Source organism: Zonotrichia albicollis, chromosome 4 (genome assembly GCF_047830755.1).
Source record: "Zonotrichia albicollis isolate bZonAlb1 chromosome 4, bZonAlb1.hap1, whole genome shotgun sequence".
Taxonomy (NCBI): domain Eukaryota; kingdom Metazoa; phylum Chordata; class Aves; order Passeriformes; family Passerellidae; genus Zonotrichia; species Zonotrichia albicollis.
In genome coordinates this window covers 21,755,457-21,775,057 of record NC_133822.1, presented here as the reverse complement: position 1 = coordinate 21,775,057, position 19,601 = coordinate 21,755,457, and the positions used below count along the sequence as shown (strand labels likewise).

The 19,601-nt window shown below is 42.1% G+C and overlaps 1 protein-coding gene across 2 annotated transcripts in view; it reads right to left on the bottom strand.

Annotated features, from left to right (window-relative positions):
* The window catches only part of RESF1 (retroelement silencing factor 1), a 39,083-nt gene that overhangs the window by 3,364 nt on the left and 16,118 nt on the right, over positions 1 to 19,601 (bottom strand). Inside the window, exons 3-5 of one of the 2 annotated variants that reach the window (XM_074539074.1) lie at positions 10,050 to 15,327; positions 9,225 to 9,299; positions 78 to 8,081 (exon numbers count right to left, since the gene is read on the bottom strand). In XM_074539074.1, the coding sequence (XP_074395175.1) occupies positions 7,942 to 8,081; positions 9,225 to 9,299; positions 10,050 to 15,288 (5,454 nt within the window). In that variant the 5' untranslated portion in view covers positions 15,289 to 15,327 and the 3' untranslated portion in view covers positions 78 to 7,941. The remainder of the gene's footprint in view (positions 1 to 77; positions 8,082 to 9,224; positions 9,300 to 10,049; positions 15,328 to 19,601) is intronic. The other variant, XM_026790791.2, reaches the window with a different exon arrangement.

The window sequence follows — 19,601 nt, the reverse complement described above, 5'->3', positions numbered from 1 at the left end:
GGACTTTCACCATCACTTCAGCTGTGACATCTTGTAAAGCTGCTACATAGTTTTATGCAACAGGCAAAGAGACTCACATGCATCGCTGGGAGCATCAGCAATGGCTTTCCTGGGGCCTGACACCTTCCCTGTGCACTCCACTGACAAAATGAATTTACAGCATAGGCATTTGCAGACATCTCCCTGGAAAATTAGGAGAAGGGAGCCAGCCATGTGACAAAGCCATCAGAGAAGCTGCCCCAGTGCCAGGCGGTCCATCACCCCTTCCAGAAGGAAGCAGTGCCACTCCAGAGGATTGTTTCTGCCTCTGTTGGGCTGCCGTCAGAAGCTCCCCGCCCTTCAGCGTTTAAGGGTTGCAGAAGCAAAGCCCAAACGTTTGACAATTTATAAAAACAAGGTTACTTTGTTTCCCATCCTAATTTTTCATTGCCTCGGCTGCTCTGCTGGCAGGCAATTGCATGAAGATACGGTCTGATAAACTGACTTTGAACACTGAATCAATTGTGTGATTTAAAGCAAGAGCCCAAACTCAGCCAGCAAGTCATAAAGCAAAAAATTCATTAGAAAGGGAGCTGCAGCAAGCCACTCTAATAAGGGGCATCCTAATAGTTTTATGTTCAAAGCAGCCTTTAATGATAAATAATACTGTGTTTGAGAAGTAAAGAGACTGAAATAATTGTTTATGAAATTGCAATATATGGTTAATTTAGAAGAAAAGAAAGATTCACAGACATGCTGATTTTTAAATCCTTTTCCACAGAGCTGCCTGATACAAAGGCCATGAAAGACTGGTTGTTATTAAGTGAGATCACTCATGGCATTTCTTTTCCTCTTTCTAGCCACAGAAAAGGCAGTAAAGAAAATTAGACTGACAAATCTTCCTCTAGATGGAAAGAAAAAGCAGAGCAAAAGAAAATCCATCTGTTCTCCTTGTGGAATTTCATGTTATCCCATATAAGGCCAAGTTTATGCAGCATATGCATCAAAAATCCTAAAACCCTGAGTATTATAAAATCACCAGGACAACTGCCAAATGCCAGTTTCAAGGCATCTGTAAGAGGCTAAGACAAAATTCAGGGCACTTTGGGATTCCAGTGCATGGTAAGCTGCACTAGAATAAACGGCAACACAGATTAATATTTCATGTCTCTCAAACTAAGGCATCTTTTTTAATAGAGGAGAGACCCAGCAGAAGGGAAGGGCTGATCAGCTGAGCCTCACTGCCAGCAATGGGAAGGTTCAGTGCGTGCCCCCCAAACATTCCTGCTCTGGGAAGGCCACCACATGAAGAGCAGGAGACTCAGAGCCCCATCCAACCTGGCCTTGAATGTTTCCAAGGATGGGGCATTCACTACCTCTTTGGGGAACCTATGCAAGTGTCCCACCACCCTTATATTCTCCTTTTATCTTGTCTGAATCTACCCTTTCCTATTTTAAACCCATCACCCCTTGTCCTGTCACAACAGGCTCTGCTAAAAGTCTGTCCCCCTCCCTGCCTGGCTGCAAGGCACAGCAGAGAGGTGGCAGGTGTCCCTTCATCCTTCAGACCTCTTTCCATTACTACTCCCCAAATCCAAGTCCCTGGATCTCTAGGCTTTGGAAGAAACAGCCAGTGACAGAGCAATGATGATCACTTCTTTCATTACAGTGTTGCTATAGGACATGAAATAAAACAACATGGACACTGGGATCCCCAAGGTAAAAAGGACATTTAATTTCTGACTCTGGCATTTATAGATTTTCAAAAGTAATGGTGGATTGGAGGGTGACAGTGCCACCCCTCCAATGACACTGGACAAACTAACAGTCCATCAAATTTCTCCTCCTCCAGAAAAGAATGCAAAACAATAATTATTTAGGAAAAAATGATTGAGAAGTCTGTTACAAGAATGTGAACATCAAAAAGCTTAAAAAAAACTTAAAAGAAGAGGGCAACATTACAGTACTGACCAAGACAACCTTCTCCCTGCTGACAGGGCTGAAGCCCCTGGCTGGGAGCAGAGGCACACTGCAAATTTTGGGTTTCTAGCAGTGAGACAATGGCCACAGGCCCTCAAAGAACAGACAGGTGTTGCTGTAGTGCTGAATGCAGTCTCCACACTGTCATCTAGTGGATTTAGTAGTGATAGGCAGAGCTCAGTTTAACACTACACTAATTTCACTGAATGTAACTACAGCTTAAAGTTTTGTTTTCCCTGTTCACTTTCTGCCTTTTCTCACCCAGTTCTCCTGGGATTTCTCATTTCTGAATCCCCCTTTTACAATAATTTTATTCTCATAATTTTAAACCTTTACTACAACAATGCCTTTCTCTTTGGGTTTCTGTAATTCCCAAGCAGGCGATTTCCCCACTGCTAGCCAGTGACTGCAGAATAGAGTCTCTTTTAGGAGACTCTATCTTTTCCTTAAATTAGGGTAGAACTAAGTTTCTCGTGTGTGCAGGGCAGCCCTTAGAGATTTATTATGAGTGATGTAAGTGCCCTCTGATACCCCTCCAGGCTTCAAATTCAGCTTTACAGGCTGAGCACACTGGGTGTCTGTAGTTACACAGTGCCTTTGCCTCTCCAGGCTGCAGCCTCACAGCTTGCAGGCTCCTGCCCTGAAAAACTGCCAGATGAATTCAAGTACTACACACACAAGGAAAACAAAACTATGCCAGTTATGTTTGCCTAACCCTAACAAGTATGGAACTGTGATAAACCTAGTAGTGCGCAGGTACGATAAATATTAGCAAAATGGAGTATGACAGGCACCCCAAAATCCTGAGTTCTCCCAGTTCAAGGAGGTCTGCAAGGTGCAGCTGTTGGGTGCATGCCCATGAGGGCATGGTGGTGTGGAGGTGTTTGTCTTTGTAGCTGTGGACTCCCAGACAGTAGGGTTTCAATGCTGATCCTATTTTGCTAAGCCTACCTTTTGTTATTTGATTTTCCCTTTCTAGGTTGTAGTGACCTGTGACCTTCTGTATTGCTCATTTATGGAGCCAGATTGTTCCTCATTCCTGGGGAGTCAGCTCTGAGTCTGTCCCAGAGGCAGCCCACTATCAGATAAGCACAGCCCCTGATGCAGGGAAGAATGATAAGGACTTAATGATATCAGAAGGTTAATTAATTAGTTTATCATACTATATTATTCCATACTACATTACACTACAGCTAAACTGAAACTGCACAAGCACTCAACTCAACAAAATTTCTCGACTGCCTCCTGACTGATCATCAGGACAGTTTGTAGAGATTGGTTAAGAAAATAAAACACTTATATTAGAATTTAATTAAGTAAATATTTTTAGGCAAATAATTTTTTAACATGTCATCATTATATTGCAAAGGTTCCATATTGTTGTCTCCTTATTGCAAGAGTTCCATACCTTCTTGGTGTTTCTAGTGGGGCAGCTCCTCAGAGCACTGACTCTTTCTTCACAAAGCAGCCACAGACTCCAGTTCCCTTCCCACCCAGCCACCCCACTCTTTTACAGCACTCTTCTTCTCACTGGATACAGCTGTGGCCTGGTAAAGTCAGGCCTGCTCCTAATCTTTGATAATTGGCCCAGCTGCAACTCCTTAGGGGCAAGATTACTTTCTATACTACCTTTATTTGCTTATATTCTATCCCCCTACACTAACACATCCTACACGTTTCAAAACACAGGAGCAGTAAATGAGATAAGAGTTGATCTCTGTTTCTCTCATGCTCAGAGAATGTGAATCCCAGAGCCCACCACTCCATCCCCATCCCACAGCTGCCCTCCTGAGGAGTCAGCTCCCCAGGCTCACCCAGAGACAACTGATCCCTTCACTCTCTCCCTGCAGCTGGTTCAAGCACTAGGATTTTGCAACATCAACCCTATGGTCTTACCAGATGTTAAATCAGCAATTAGCTAAATATATTACCTCCAGGTCAGCAATTCTCTCACCATTTTGCAGTTATAGTAAGTCTGTGATTTGGCCAGTCTCTGTCCTACAGAAGAAATGCTAAACATGTTTGTGCTGCTTTGGCAATTTTGTCACTGGCCCATCTCAGCTCAATGGTCCCTTTTCTGTGACCCTCCACTGCCTGCAGCTTCTCTTAAAAAACTGAGAGAGAAGGGAAAAGGATTTGTCAGAAGTTGTAAACAAAGGATATGAGGCCATGCAGCAGAAAGGAGAAATGCATCTTTAACCAGTCAGTCTAACAGTTTACAAACCATGCTCCAGAGCAGCTTTTCTTCTCTGCATCTGCGCTTCTGCATTCTATCAAAAACCTCCTGGATGAGTGCAGAGGTTATTTTTAATGAAAAATTTCAGTTTAATAATCATTTTAATGAGCCTCTGGAAAAAAAGAAAAAAAAAAAGGAGAGGTATCTTCCACAGGCCACAGTATTGATCTATCAGGGCAAGAAACCCATTGCCACATTCACGGCTGACTCTTAAATAAAAGCTGGGAGTGCAGGAATCAGTCAACCTCCTCTAGAGAAACCTGGATTGGCTTCTTCAGCAATTAATTTTCAAGAATTGAGATCTACTCAAATGATGCTAACCAAATGAAGAAGGACATGACACAAAAAGGACAAAGAATTAGTTGCTAACAACAACTGCTGGAAATCAAGTCTGTGTCAGACCTTGGCAACAGGCAGCCACTCTCTGGGAGATGACAGCTAATCCACCCTGTCACCAAGCTTTTAATAGAAACTGTGCCTGCTGAAAGGGCCACTGCAGTAACAGAAGCCAGCAGGAAAACAGTTATTTCAGAACAGAATTCCTCTTCTGTATCTTATCATGAACACACAAAGTCTCCCAAGTTAGGCAAGTAGATATACTTACTGTGGTACCGGTGCTTCAGCTCATTTTTGGGGGTAAGCAATGTGACACCCTGCTCTGCATTCACCACTCAGAGCTCTCCAAACAGGTTTGAGTTGTTTTACCCCCACTCCAGGCAGAACATCCTGCTACAGGATGAGATTTGCCACAGGGAATTTTTAAGTTAATTAATTTCCAATTATTAAAAAGATTTGAGTTGTGATTCAGATTTTTCTTTTGGAAAAAAAATATTTACGCATAAGTAACTCTTTTATATTTAATATTAATTTAATATTTATAAGAGGTAGCCCCCATTCCAGGCCCAGCTTCTCTCATCACCCCAGGAACCTCTCCCTCCCCCTCTTGCAATCATTGCAGGGTACAACAAACTCAGTTCTTTCATTGAGGCAATGGACAGAGCAGGGCTACAAAACCACAACAGGGATTTCTTTTGCTGGAATCCCTGAAGACCTCTGGCCAGCTCCATAAAGAAAACAGCACTTGCAGGTATAGACAGCATCCATGTCTAGCACTCATTAACTCTGAATTTGGCCCTTCTGTTCCAAACACACAGAACAATGGAGTGAGTGAGGCTCTCATCAAAACACTGCAGAACAGCTCTCTGCAGTTGCTCATCTCCCTTGCCACAAAGCCTCCCAGGAGTACAGAACAGCTGAAAGCCCCTTGCACTAACCCAAAAGAGTGCTCCCCTCCCAGGCAGCAGTGGGCTTCTCATCTTACTGCACTTTCTAACCCCTGAGAGAATTTCTCTACACTGTTTATGGAAACTTACCATCACAGTGCAGAACCTTGTACTAAATGAGTACAAGGCCACAAAACCAGTGAAATTTACAAAGCCACTAAACCCTAAGAACTTACCATGTGTGTTGAATACTCACCTCCAAATATTAAACATGTCCATTTCATCCTGTGCTCTCTTTCCTATACTCTTTCTATAAAAAGTATCTTTTTGTCATAACATTTTAAAATCTAAGGTTTAGGGACTCATGCATCTTGTCTGTAGCTGTTTAAGGTCATATCAGGGGAGAAATGTGCATTGGATGTACTTGCACATCACAACAGGTTCAACCATAGTAAGCTGCATGAGACAAAGAGCAGAAATGCTGAGAAGCAGCACCAGGCTTCCCTATGCAAAGTTTCTCTTGTTGGCTCCTGTGGCTGCCCATTTATCTTGTAGCTGCTGGAGATGCCCACAGGTGAGACAGGCAGTGCTAGAGACAGTTGTGTCTGCTCTGTACCTGTCTGTCAAGCCAGCATGACCACGGCAAGGTCTGGTGTTTACAAGTGACATTTATGCACACACCCACAGTGCTCATTCTGTGGAGCAGATGGTCTCCAGGCTTTTCTCTGTAGCTACTCCTTGCAGCCCTACCACTGCTCCTTACAGATGTTTTCCTTCCAGCAGCTGTCTGAATGGATAGTGGCCAACTTATGAGCCATAGCAATTTATCAGAGAGATTCCAGTACCAGCAAGAAAGATCCCAGCCATAGCAGATCAGTGCAGGCACAAGTTACCATGTAAACACTGTCACAGAGCCAAGATGCACTTCCTGGTGTAAGGGAGGAAGGAGACACAGCTGCATCCACTGGGACTCAAAAACTGGCATTCTTGCTCATTGGGTGCACAAGATCAGTGAGAAGACTTCTCCAAATATTTAGAAGATAAACATCATGGGTCAATGGATCAAATAATTTCCTATTGAAAAGAATTCACTGAAGCATTTATGTCAGCTTCACGTATCATTGTGCAGAACAAAACTCAGATTAAATTCCTGATAAGAACTCTGTTTTGTTTGTACTGGGTACACTGAAGGCTGCAATAAATCTTCCTTCATGCAGACAGTATAATACAGGTAATTAAACTCTCAAGAAAATGAAAAACCTTTTCAGAGTTGACAACATTACCACAAAAACCTTCAGTGGCAACATTCCCCACAGACTAATATTTTGACATCCAGAGAGAGAAACAAACTAATAAACTTGCAACTATAACAAGGAAGATCCATCACTTATTTTAAAGCTGCATTTCATCTGCAGGAATATCTTCAATTCCTATATACCTAACTGCAATAAGCACAACTTCATATTTTTAGGAAAAAAAAAGACAAGGTGTAGTCCTCAAAAGTTTATTTCAAGTATAAAAATTGTTCAGTAAGGTATCTACAGGTTTTTTGTTCAGCATAAAGGTTTAATAAGATAGAAAGAATCAAGTACCAAATCTCTGTAAAAATACGATTTGATTTTAAACTTTCAGTAACAGTGAAAAGGCACTTAAACAAAAGATAGCCAATGACAAATACAACTGTTATGTCACAGTGAATGTGTAAGCAAACATAATCTAACACTTTATAACAAAGATATTAATCACAGTCTAGCTGAACTCAGCAACATAATCCAGACAAGAGTGAATCTGAACTCCCTGCACTTGAACAAAAGAAGTGCAAAGAAAGAGAGAAAGAAAAGCAAGAGAAGTCTCCAGTAAACTAAGGGTCTGCAGCACTGTGTTCAAACTGTGAACTCAGAGCTCAGTTCACACAAGCTCCACAAAAAGAAATGTAACAAAACTGGGTAGCAGCATAAATACTTCATAAATGCCCCTGACCTGTATGCTTGCATTGAGGGGTTTATGTTTCTAGTCCCAGTTTAGAAAAAAAAAGTTTCTACAAAAACAGAAGCACAAACTACCCTAAGTGGGAAACAGAAGTGTAATGCTTGGGAATCCACTGCAGTCCCTTTGCAGCAGAAATATTCTTCCACTGCCAGCAATGGAAAGTATAGTAAGTAGAAGTTTTTGAGAATCAGGAAAGAAAACAGGCTATGACAGTATAAATGAGTGTGTTATTTTTTGGTCAAGATTCAATGAGCTACTCTATCTTAGAAAAAACAAAGAACCAAAAATGCCAAAAGAAACAATACGTTTAGAACAGCGTTTACAGCACCAAAGAATATCTGGACAATAAATACAGAATAAGATGGTAATTATTCACAAATATGAGGAAATGGGGGAGGAAATTTTCAACACCCACCAGAAAACTGTGGGCTTTTACAATTATTCAGCAACATGAAGTAAACAGAAAAAAAAAAATCATCTTAGTGTTGGCATATTTTTCTCAGTAATAATAAGACCTTTGATACAGGAGTGCTATCAAGACTTTTGCATCTTTTTTTCCAGATACATTTTCCTGTAGGTCTGAAACATCTCTTTTGAGTCTTTGACAGGAATGTGAAGAGTCTCTCCTCCTTCCAGGATCTGTATAGCTGTATCAAGGGGAATACTGTCCTCAGCTGCAAGACAGACAAGCATGTTAAAGCAAGAGTCTCACAGGACTCCTCTCCTTACACATGTGGTACCTAAGACTTTCCAGGGTCAAAAAAAGGATGCCACAACTTCCTTCCTAAAGCACTTCAAGTTTAAAACCATCTCCACTGCATCTTTAAGCACAAAATGGCTATTTGGGTGTCTTCACAAGAGAGATTTCTGGAGAGTATTAAGAAAGATATGACAGAAAACATGCATTTGTGCAAGGAAGAGAAGAAGCAAGAGGAAGGGCTAAAATGATGGCAAGACATCAAAGCCCAAGGACACAGGCAACAGCAACAAAAGATGCACAGGATGCAAACTATGTTACTTGCAGCACCACAGCACAAATACCAGCATGCAAGCCCTCTGTTCTAAAGCTAAGAAGCAGATGGCAAGAAGGCTACAGAATGCATTCTGTTTCCTGTTAGCCCACTAGAAAAACAAATTAGAGCTAGAGAGGCACCTAAAGCAAAGAAACAAGGACAGCTGGGAGCAACCTCACCCAAGATTTACAAAGGATGGAACAAACAAGATCCTGAGATGAAAGTTGCCACTGTTGTGACAGTTGATTCCTAGAGGGTATAAAAGACCATCCAAAAAGCAATTTGCCATTCAAGAGAAATGAGGAAGATGTCATAGTGGCCCCACTTTTCCTCTGGGCGTCACACAGATTATCTTGTCCAGACTACTGGGACACACAGGTCCTGGAACTTGTGAGCACAGGTGTTATGTGTGGACAGCAGCAAAGTACTCTGAAAGCCAGATTTACTTTAAAAATCACTTTCTGTTTTTGCACTAGATTCTGCTACATCACTTTCTATATTTTCAAGCATGAAAGAGTCTTTTTATACAATTGAAAACTGTATTTAAATGTTACTAGTGCTACATCCAAGTTAATGGCACAGGAAAAATTCAACATTTTCAACAACATATTCATAAAGCAATAAAAAGCTATACAAATCTATTGAGACTTCTAAGTCTATTCTATGGTATCCATTTAATCAGGAGAACAGGTAAATAATAATTTTAAATACTTTATTAAGGTTTACTACTGTAAAGAAACTTTTAAAACCAAGCAAAGAGGATTTAACTTGTATTTCAAATGGGACATTCAGAAGTCACTTCACCTGTAGAGATCTCTTCCAGTTTCTTTTGCTTCACTGGTTCACATTTTAACCAATCTTCTTTTTTACTCTTGACACCTAAAAAGAAATTTTCAAAAAATATTTCTGAGGTTCCTTTATCACAAGTTTTGGCCTCTATTCAGCATTAAATTCTAACACATATATACTAGCACATGCAAAAGGAAATTTCCTTTGGGTATGAAAATTACTCCAAGTGCTGATATATACAGCTTGAGAAAAATAAAATGCAACATTTGACATAAATATGTTTCAGAATGCATCATGTAAAATGTTGAAAAATGAGGTAGGGGAGAAGAGAAGGAAAAATGGATGTTTAAAGCAAAGATAGCAAAGATTATGGGGACTATGGGCAGGATACACCTAAGCCCACTCTATTCCTCAATGTCACAAAAGATCTCTCCCTCCTCTGCCCAGCCAGACTGATGCATAAGCAGGTGAAGAGTGAATACAGATCAGATCACCTCTGATAAGATCAGTTTTGACCAGACCACCCTCACCACACCAAGGGAATCTACTTTCTACAACTTCTACAAGTACTTTAGAAAGCCTTCTCCCAAAGTTACTTGAAACTGCAATGCTCTTAAGTATTCTAATTTCATTGTCCAAGACTTAGAAAATTGAAGGAAAACTCCCATGTTCTTTTTTAGCTGGAGACACAGCTGTGGTCTGTCAGAGAGCAAGTTTGGATATCTCAGCCTTCAGCCTCTGCAGTCCCATGTTTTCACTCTCTGCAGCTTTGTGCAACATTAATTTAAAAATGAACACATAGCTTTTATTTACAAATGAATATTTAAGAGAACATCATACCTTCTACAATGACTTTATCTCTTTCTGGAGAATTCTTTGCAGCTAAGCTCTCTTCACCAGGGGCTGGATTCCTGAACAGTATCTCTGGACACAGCTTGAACTCAAGGACTTCCTGCTTGCATGATTTCTCAACTGTCGAGACAGACACATCTTTTTTTGAGTCGCTGCCTTTTGACACTTTGGTGGTTCTATGCCAGACAGGTCTGACAGGTGATGTCTCTAATTTTGTCAGATAGATGCGCTCCTGTGCCGTACGTTTAAACGCCACTCTGTTCAGGTAGTGTTTTTTGGGTTCCTTTTGAAGATGCAGCTTTAGTCTGTTATTTCTTCTGTTTAGGTAGAGAAGATTTTTATCAGGAAACATTTTCTCAGAGCACTTGTCTTTGTTTTGACCATCAAGGTGCCTTTCTTTGCTAGAAAAGAAGGTTTTAGACATGCTGGAAGATCGAGCCCTTTTTCTCTGCAGTTTAAGCACAGAGCAATCTGCTAAGGAACTCCTTGGTTTCCAACCATTTTCTCCATTCAGTTTTTTAGCTTTGTCAGCATTTAGCAAACAATTGTGTGCAAGCTGCTTAGAACTCTTTCCTTCAGATTGTTTTAATCCTTCCTCTTCCAGCTTTGCTTTCTTAAATTCTCTCTTCCCAACCATATTTTCCTTCATCTTCCGTTTGTATGGCTGCTCTTGCAAAGAATGAGCTTTCACAGATTTATGCTGAGAATATTTTGTGTGTCTTGATTTGAAGTCTACAGTGCTACTATCTGAGAATTTTACAGCATCAGCTCGGTAACTACTCAATTTTTTATGTTTCATTTCTGCTGGTAATTTTGTTTGCACTTTGACACTAATTCCTACATCATGCTTAAGCACCTCCTTTGGTTCCCTACAGTTTTGTTCAGCTGATTTCTCTTCACAAGTTTGCACTTTTTGTCCTTGACTGACTTCAGAAAGCTTAATTTCAACCATTTCTGACTTCACAGACTGGCAAATGTCTGTTTTGGATTTCATGGTCAGATCTGGTTTGGTTATATCTTTTGAAAGGGACTCAGTTTTGAAAACTCTCTCCTTCTTTACGGACAACTTTGCCATGTTGTCTGCATATGTATGATCAGTTTTTTCTGCTAACTCTTGGGAGGCTGTCTGGTGCTCTTTTTTGAAAGAACTCAATTCTTTACTTGACACTTGGGTTCCTTTGTCAATTTGCAGACATTCCTTCAAACTGCTGCTTTTGCATTTATCAGCATTCTGCTTTTCAAAGGAATTAACTGATCCAGTCTTTTCCTGCTGTGTTGCAGGCAGTTTGTATTCATTATCCACCTTCAGCCTAGGTTTTTTGTTCATTTCAGAAGTGTATTTGCAAATATCTTTATTTTTGCTAATACTGTCTGGGATTTTTTCAGAAATTGTCAGGTCTCCTCCCGCTGCACAGTTTTCCTTTTTCAAGGCATCAGATGGACTTTTTTTTTCTTCTGTCTCTGCAGAGTCAGTATTTTCAGCTTTTGAAAGTTGACAATCATTTTTCTCTGAAACAGGTGTTTCTAATTGAGAGGGACATTGTGGTGTTTTATATGCTACAGCTACACCACCTGTTAAAGAACCATCTTCACTTTTTTCACTGGGCTTAGAAGTTTCTTGTGGGGTTTTTTCCTTCTCACATAGATCCTGACTAGGCTGGACACTGCCTTCAAGCTTGTCAGCTGCAGCCTTTTCTGACTGCTGACTCACTTCTCTCTTGCTGTCACTAGAGGAACACTGGCTGTGCCCAGGAGACAGTTCTTGAACCTGATCAGCTCTCAACACTGCAGTTTTAGTCTGATTTGCTGGGTCCTTCAAATGAGAGTTCTTGTCACAAATTTTAACCTCTTTTTGAGACTGGTTCTCTGTCCCTTCAGCCACTGAACGATTTTGTGCTGCTTCTTTTGTTAGCATATCAGCACCTTCAATGCCATATGGAAACTCCTTCACTAGAGCAAGCAGCTGATCTTTTAGATATTTACTAGGTTTTGCTCCAAAAAAGTTCACATCCTTTTCCATGCTATTTTTACTGGGCATGGAATTTTGCTTACTGTGGTCTCCTGGAACAGCGGGTGCATTTGTTTTAGCAGTTATGCTGACAGAGCAATCCAGTGAATTTTGAGCTAACTTCTGATTTATATTAGCAAGACTTTCTAAGGAATTTTCAGGAGGCTTGGAAGATTCCTTGAATGACGTGCTTTGTTCAGAGGTAGAAACTGCTTTAGGAGGATTGCCACTGCTTTCCTTCTCCAAATGACTTGGTGATTTTTCCAACATTTTTAGCAGCAAGCTCTCTCTTTGGGAAGTGTTATTGCTCAGCTCAGTTTTATTCAAGTCCAGATGTTGCTCCTTTTGCCCTGCACCAGATGTGTTTCCCTCTGATGGCTGTTTCTCATAGACTGACTTGAACATGCCTGCTATTTGTGGGTTATAAAATTTATCACCTTCAACAAGAGAGCACACACTAGAAATACAAAACATGTTACTTTCCAGCAGAGTTGTGGATGCATCCCCTGCCTCTAACACAGCTTGCTTGTCTTCATGATCTCTTGTACCTTCTTGAGAGATTTGACTACAAAAATTTGTGCCTGATTCAGGAAGAGAAGCCTTGTTTTGTAATCCAAGCTGCCCATTTTGTCTTGCATCTTGTGCAGATTGACTAACTTTCCTTTGGTTTTCATCAGCTGCTTTGACCTCTTGCAAATGTGAGTCCACTATTTGTTCCAGAACACAATCACTGGGTGATGACCAACCACTTTCAATAGTTCTTTTGACAGTACTTGCCACACTTAAACCATTTTCCCCCTCTTCTTGCAAGCTACATATGCTCTCTGAGTTGATCACTGGATAGGTTTTATCTTCAGGTGTTGGGATCTTGCCTGCCTGCTCACTTAGTGCTCTTTGTTCACTAAGTACTAAAGGAGACACAACTGCAACTTGAGGCTCAAAATTTTTTATCAAACTGGAAGTCAGTGTATCAAGCTTTTGTCCCACAGAGGTAGTTGTTACAGGCAAAACAGCCTCATCCATGCTATCCAACACATTATTTTTTTCTCCCTTCTTTGCGTTTTGGTCGGAGGGTGAAGCCTGATTAGCTGTGGGGCTTTCATTTGACTGTTTATTTTCCACACTTACAGATTCTGGTGAATACTTCCCCCACAGGCGCAGACATGCAACCACCTCTTCCATAGAGTAACTACAATTGCTCTGGCTACAGGTTGCATTTTCAGTGAATGGTGGTTTTTTCTGAGCAACCTCAGTCTGCAGCTGAGCATCACCAGATGCAGTTGTTTCTGATGCAGCAGAGTTTGTGTGAGCCTCAGATGCCTGCTCACCTTTCAGACCTTCTACGTTCTTCTCACTGCTGTCTTTTAGCAAGCTTCCACCCCAGGCAGAGGTATCAAGCAGTGGTTTTTCACTACACAGGAGATTTGTCAGTATTTTATCAGCAGTAGCACCAGCTGTCTTCTCTTTGAGTGCATTTGTGCTGCTCAGTGCAAACTGAAGAAATGATGAGTTGGCAGGGCCGATTTGCAGAGTCTTTGATGCAGCCTTGACAGAGCTCCCTGCTGGAGCAAAACACGAAGCACCGCTCGAGGAAGTCACAGTTCCTGGAGAAGAGGCCAAGGCATGCACATCCCTTTGTTCCAAGGTGCTCTCAGGATTATTAAACTGAGCTGGGACTTTGCTCTGAGAGGGAATAGGAGTGAAACTTGATGAAACACTTCCCTGCTTCACCTGAGGGCTACTCTGAGTCACCTCCAATCTTCTGCTATCAGCACTGGCTAGGTTTCTGTCATTTCTTTCCTCATGTGGAACCATGAATGTGGGCCTCTCTGTCCTCACTGCTTCAGATGGGGGAGGCTGTACATTTTGTTTGGGCACACATGGAAGACAATTAGAAGGAGAACATGGATAAGCGGGAGGAAGAGAATGAGTATTTTTTTGATTATAGATTCTTTTTTTATAATTATGAACCGTTTCAAGCAGGACAACCCTTTTTTTAAGATATTTCAGCTTTTCAGCTTCCAAAGCTAGTTTCTCCTTTGTAATTCCTCCATGTGTTGCTGCTGCTGAGGCAATCTGAGCATTAATAGGCCCATTTATCAAACCACTAGTCTGGCTCTCTGGAACTGAAGCAGGCACACTCAGTGGCTTTGAAGAAAGAGCTTTTATTTCTTTCACAACATCAAGCAGTTCTTTGGGAATGCCAGGGGATGACACAGAACTTTCACTAAAAGACCGATTTGCTGTCACACTTCCACTTGGATTACAGACATTCCTGATGGATTGACTGACTTCTCCAGGTTGCTGCTTCTGACAGGGTTGCTGAATACTGTTAAACCCAGGAGCATTCTTTGGATCCAGTGGGTACCTCTGCTGGTTAATGTTGTATCCATTGGGTACATTTTGCATTTCCTGTGGTACACCCATTGAAGGTTGTGCTACAGGCCTTGGAACACAGGCAGCAGGCAACAGAGATGGTGCAGAACATCCTCTAGGAGCTTCTGATGCCATCTGACTCTGCTGAAATTGTGCCAGCTGGACGTTTGTCCCAGTATTTTGATTCACCGAATACAAAACTTTACACTGATTATTGGCATTAAATATTTGGGGTTGGGCATGTTGCCCGGAAGCAGGAAGAGGAAAAGAATTATTCTGGGGATGAATGCCACCTTGATGTAGTGTTGCAAGTCTCAGGGAATTATGCTGCAGCAATTCTGGCGGCGCCATGTAAGTGTTGGTGTACTGGGGCTCCCCAAGCACATTCCTGACATTATTCCCTGTGTTCACCTGGGATGACAAGGGGGGGACATTCCTGCAGGGAAAACTGCAGGGATTAGACGCTGGCCAAGAAGTCGGAGTCATCTCTGGCTGCAAAGGGGAGTTCTGAAGGGGAGGTTTCAGACCTGGTCCATACATCTGCTGATGTCTTTTTACTGAGTATTTTGACATAAAGAAATTATTACCAGTTACAGATGCTCCTGGTGAGGTTTGATCTGAAGTTTTGAATCCTTCAGCATTTACAGCAGGGAAGGGAGCATTGATAGCTGGCATATACACGATTTGGTTATTTTCAGGATGAGTACAGGCATTTTTAGAGGAGTTGGCATTTGTCTGAGGAAAGCCATGTCCATTAGGAAGTATCTGAGTGAAACATGCTCCTTCATTTTGCAAGTTGGTATTTGCATCAGCATTCTGGACTGGCCTTATGTTCCAGTCCATCTTTTCTTGTTTTCTTTTTCTTCAGGCAAAACCAAAATGCTAAAAAAAAATTACAGAAATTACAACCTTTTGATCAAGACCTATTTTACTTACTAAGAAGTGATTTAGAATGCTTCATGAAAAGAACTGTTGAACCTAAATTGCTGGGTAGGAGAGCAACCCCAGTAGCAAAATCTGTGGCCATCAATACTGTCAATGTCAAGTTGCATAAATTGTTTCCCAGAACACAGTAAAGTATAAAAAGAGAAGCAACTAACAATTCTATTGACAATCTAATGACTAACAAAACCTTCACATTATTCTGTTAATTCTATTATCTATCAACCTTTTAATTTAACAATAGATTGCTGTATTTGCCTTCTTCATCCAAAAACAGTGGCAAAAAAACCCCAAGGGACATGCATAATGCAACATAATAAACAATACTTAAGAGCTGAACATAAGAAACACCTATAGAATAAAATACAGATCAGGGTTTTCAGACAATAAGACTCAGTCTCAATTGCACCTTTAAATACAACAAAATTAATGGAAAAAATTAATTTGGGTTTAGTAAAAATCTCTCATAAAAATGTGGCCCACTAGTTTAATTTTGAGAAACATGACTGTGCCTCTAGTGAGCTACAAGCAAAGAGCCCCTAATTCTGTTGGCAGCATTTACTTGCTCAGCTGGGAGAAGGCATGGAGAAGGATGGAGATGAAGCAGCATGGAGCTGACATCTCCACAGCATGAAGCACAGAGATGACAGCAACACTTCTGGAGCTGACAAAGTCACACATCCCCAAGCCTTCATGTGCCATATTCCAGAGTGCACATGGATGACCAGCTGTAGGATATGGGGTTATAATTATCAGAGTGGTTAAGGTTCATGCTCACCAGAAGGCCCTGGGCAGAGGTCAGGACGGACAGTTGGGAATCCATGGGGGAGGGAGAGGAAGTCAGGAACAAGGAGAGAGTCAGTGAATGACAGTTGGGAGTGGGATTGGGATTGGCTGGAGGAACACGTGGACAGCACATGAGCAGGAAGCTGATTGGCTGGAGGAACACGTGGACAGCACATGAGCAGGAAGCTGATTGGCTGGAGGAACACGTGGACAGCACATGAGCAGGAAGCTGATTGGCTGGAGGAACACGTGGACAGCACATGAGCAGGAAGCTGATTGGATGGTAGGGCACATGGACAGCAGCACAGCAGCTGAGCCAGCCAATCGGTGCCTTTTTTCTGTTAATTTCTGGTAGGTCTCCTTTGGTTTCAGTTATGTCAGGTAGAGGTTAAGGGTATAAAAAGGGTGTGATTTCCACGATAAACTGATCTCCTTCAGATGCTTAAGGGAGTTTGTTGCTTTGCTCCCGACTGCTACAGACAGCTGTTCCAAATTGGGACATACAGGGTGGTGCAGGGTGTGTGGACTGCTCTGGTAGCAACTCCCACTAGCTCAGGAACTGGCCAGGAAGAGTCTGGAAAAGGATGCAGGGAAGGATCCAGGAAGAGTTCGGGAAGGAACTGAGGAATTTAAAAGTGCACACACCTCATCTGGAAGGTGAATAGACTACTGGGAGCAAACGTGGGAGGTGGAATATCCCTGGAACAAAGCAGGAGCTTGGGCCAGGTATGGTGGCTCCTACATCAGCAGTCTGTTAATACAGCAGATGTGAAAGTAAGCACCCTGGTGGCAAGGGTGTCTAATCATGTAAAGATTTTCCTTTTGATGAACCCCTTCAATCAGAAACCTGGCAAGCAGTAGGACAGAGACTTTTCACTACATGGGGGACAATCATGGCAGTCATTAAAGAAGTCACACAAATGTTGGCCATTACACAGCTTCGGGAGCTGAATCCCCTGAACCCTCAATGCCACCAGAACACAAATACAACCCCAAGACTGATCCAAACCCCACAGAATTGCCTTATCCCGAGATAAACAAAGCCCTGCACAACTGCCTTACTCTGATAAAAATCCCTGTGTAGCTGGCCCCCTCAGTGCAGAATTCCCACATTGCAAGCAGGCAGTGGGCTCGTTCCCTGCCCAAGACAGCGACGATGTAGCCCAGCAATGGCAAAAATGCAGGAAAGCCACAATGAAGGAGGCAGAATTGGCCTCCTTTGTTACAGCCTGCCCAGTAATGTATGTGCCAAACCAACACCCAGCATACTAAGAGCTGGACTATAAGGTAATTAAAGAACTGAGGGCGCTGGTAAAATAAAGCAGTTTATCCTCTGATCCATCATGCTAACTGCCTAGAACCCATCAGCGCTCCGTACGTCCTCACACTCCACAACTGGAAGAGCATAATGAAACTGAGATAAATGGATGTGATTCGTGCCTACAAAATTGTAATTACATCAATATTTTGGGAAAATAATTGGAAAACTCTATGTGACTAGTGAAGCAGATGGGTTTCTTTGTAGATTAGAGATGTGGGAAACAGGATATAAGGGCTGGATTTGGCCTTGGGAATGGATGAAGTCAGGAAGACTCCCAAACCAAAATCGGCATCAACTGAAGTTAAGACAACTGCCAGAGCAGGGACCAACCTTGAATATGAATAAAGTTGGGACAATTCCAGACAGGGAGTCTAAAATAGTGGTCTTATCTATGAAATAAATAAGGTTTAATTGGAACATAGTGCTTGCTTATGTAACACCAAACTTAATGTGCATGCGCCACCTGCCAAGTTATTCAAAGGACAGCGAAGAAGATGATGAGCCTTCCTCACCAAAGAGCCAGAAGACCCCTTAGAAACAAGTGGAGCATGCACTGTATAGTATAGTGACATATATATCAGGAATCGAAAATAGGAGATTTACAGAAAGTATTAATGAATATGTATTAGCATACAGTATATAAGCTGTGTTTGGATCCTTTTGTATGTTTCCTTTTGTATGTTTCCTTTTGTATGTGAGGCAGGGTGGGAAGCCCTCCCCGTACCCCGACTGATTGGTTTTGCTTATGCTTTATCCAAACCACTGCCAAATTTCTTTTTGTAACTACTGGATTATATTTGATCGTATTATTTTATCTCAATTAAAACCACTGCTAAATTTTAAGTTTGTAGTTTATTAAATTAGACGTATGGGACCTCATTCATAACAAAACTGATTCTAACAGCAAGGCAGTTTGCAGTCTGGCTAAACAATTACTGAGAGCTGTGTACAGCCCAGGCAGAAGTGCTGCAGGACAGAAATCCATCAATCACCATTGCACAGCTGACCAGAGAGGGTCCCTTTGCAGTCCCTGCAGCACAGGCAGGCTGCCCACATGCTGCATGTGATATCATCACTCACCGAGCCCTGCAGGCCCTGTGGTGACTCCTAGGAACAGGTATCAATCCTTATCTTCTTTTGCCAAGATTTTGCAGGGTCCAGCACAGTCATTTGCACAGTTCCTGGACAGACTGCAAGCCACACTCTCCTGATAAGTCGACAATGATGAGGCCAGAACTATTCTGTTGCAACAGCTAGCTTTTATAAACACAAATGAAGATTGTAGACAAGCATTGCTTGCTGTTTGTAACCTACATCCTTGTGACATAGCAGATATTGGTTAGAGCATGCCAAAATATGGGAACAGCTGCTTATAACACTAACTCTCTCTTTGGCCTTCCTCTTCCAGGTTCCAGACACGCATGCAAGGGATATCACTGCCAGGGCAGCTGAGTGACAGCTGGGAGAGTGTCCTAGGCTGGAGGAGTGCATGGACAGCATTGTAGGATGTGCCCCCTGTTGATGGAGTGACAAAACTATCCTTTGTCCCCTCAAAAAGGAAAGAAGCCCACTAGTTTCTCTCTGCAATTAGGTGAAGAAAGGCACCTCATTGACTAGAAAACTTCACCTCAAACTTAAGGATAGCTGATTGGACAGGAGCCAAAAAGTCCCACCCAGGCAATTGAGTAGAAAAAGAAGTCAAAGAAAGTAATCACTTTTGTACAGTGTTTGGTTTTTCTGTTTGTTGCTTTGCCTTTTTTAAACCTTTTTGTTTCCAACACTGCAACAGAAGCTATCCTGATAATTTTTATGTCTCCAAGAGTAGCTGAGCTATCTTGGATGTGTTATAAACCTCTGAGAGCTTATTAGACCTGGCTCCAGGAGGTTACTACAACACAGCATAAGAGCAGGACGCTGATTGGCTGATAGGACGCATGGGCAGCACAAGCAGGAAGCTGATTGGATGATAGGACACATGGGCAACACAAGCAGGAAGCTGATTGGATGATAGGACACATGGGCAGCACATAAGCAGAAGCTGATTGGATGATAGGACGCATGGGCAGCTGCATGGCAGCTGGGCCAGCCAATGGGTGCCTTCTTTCTG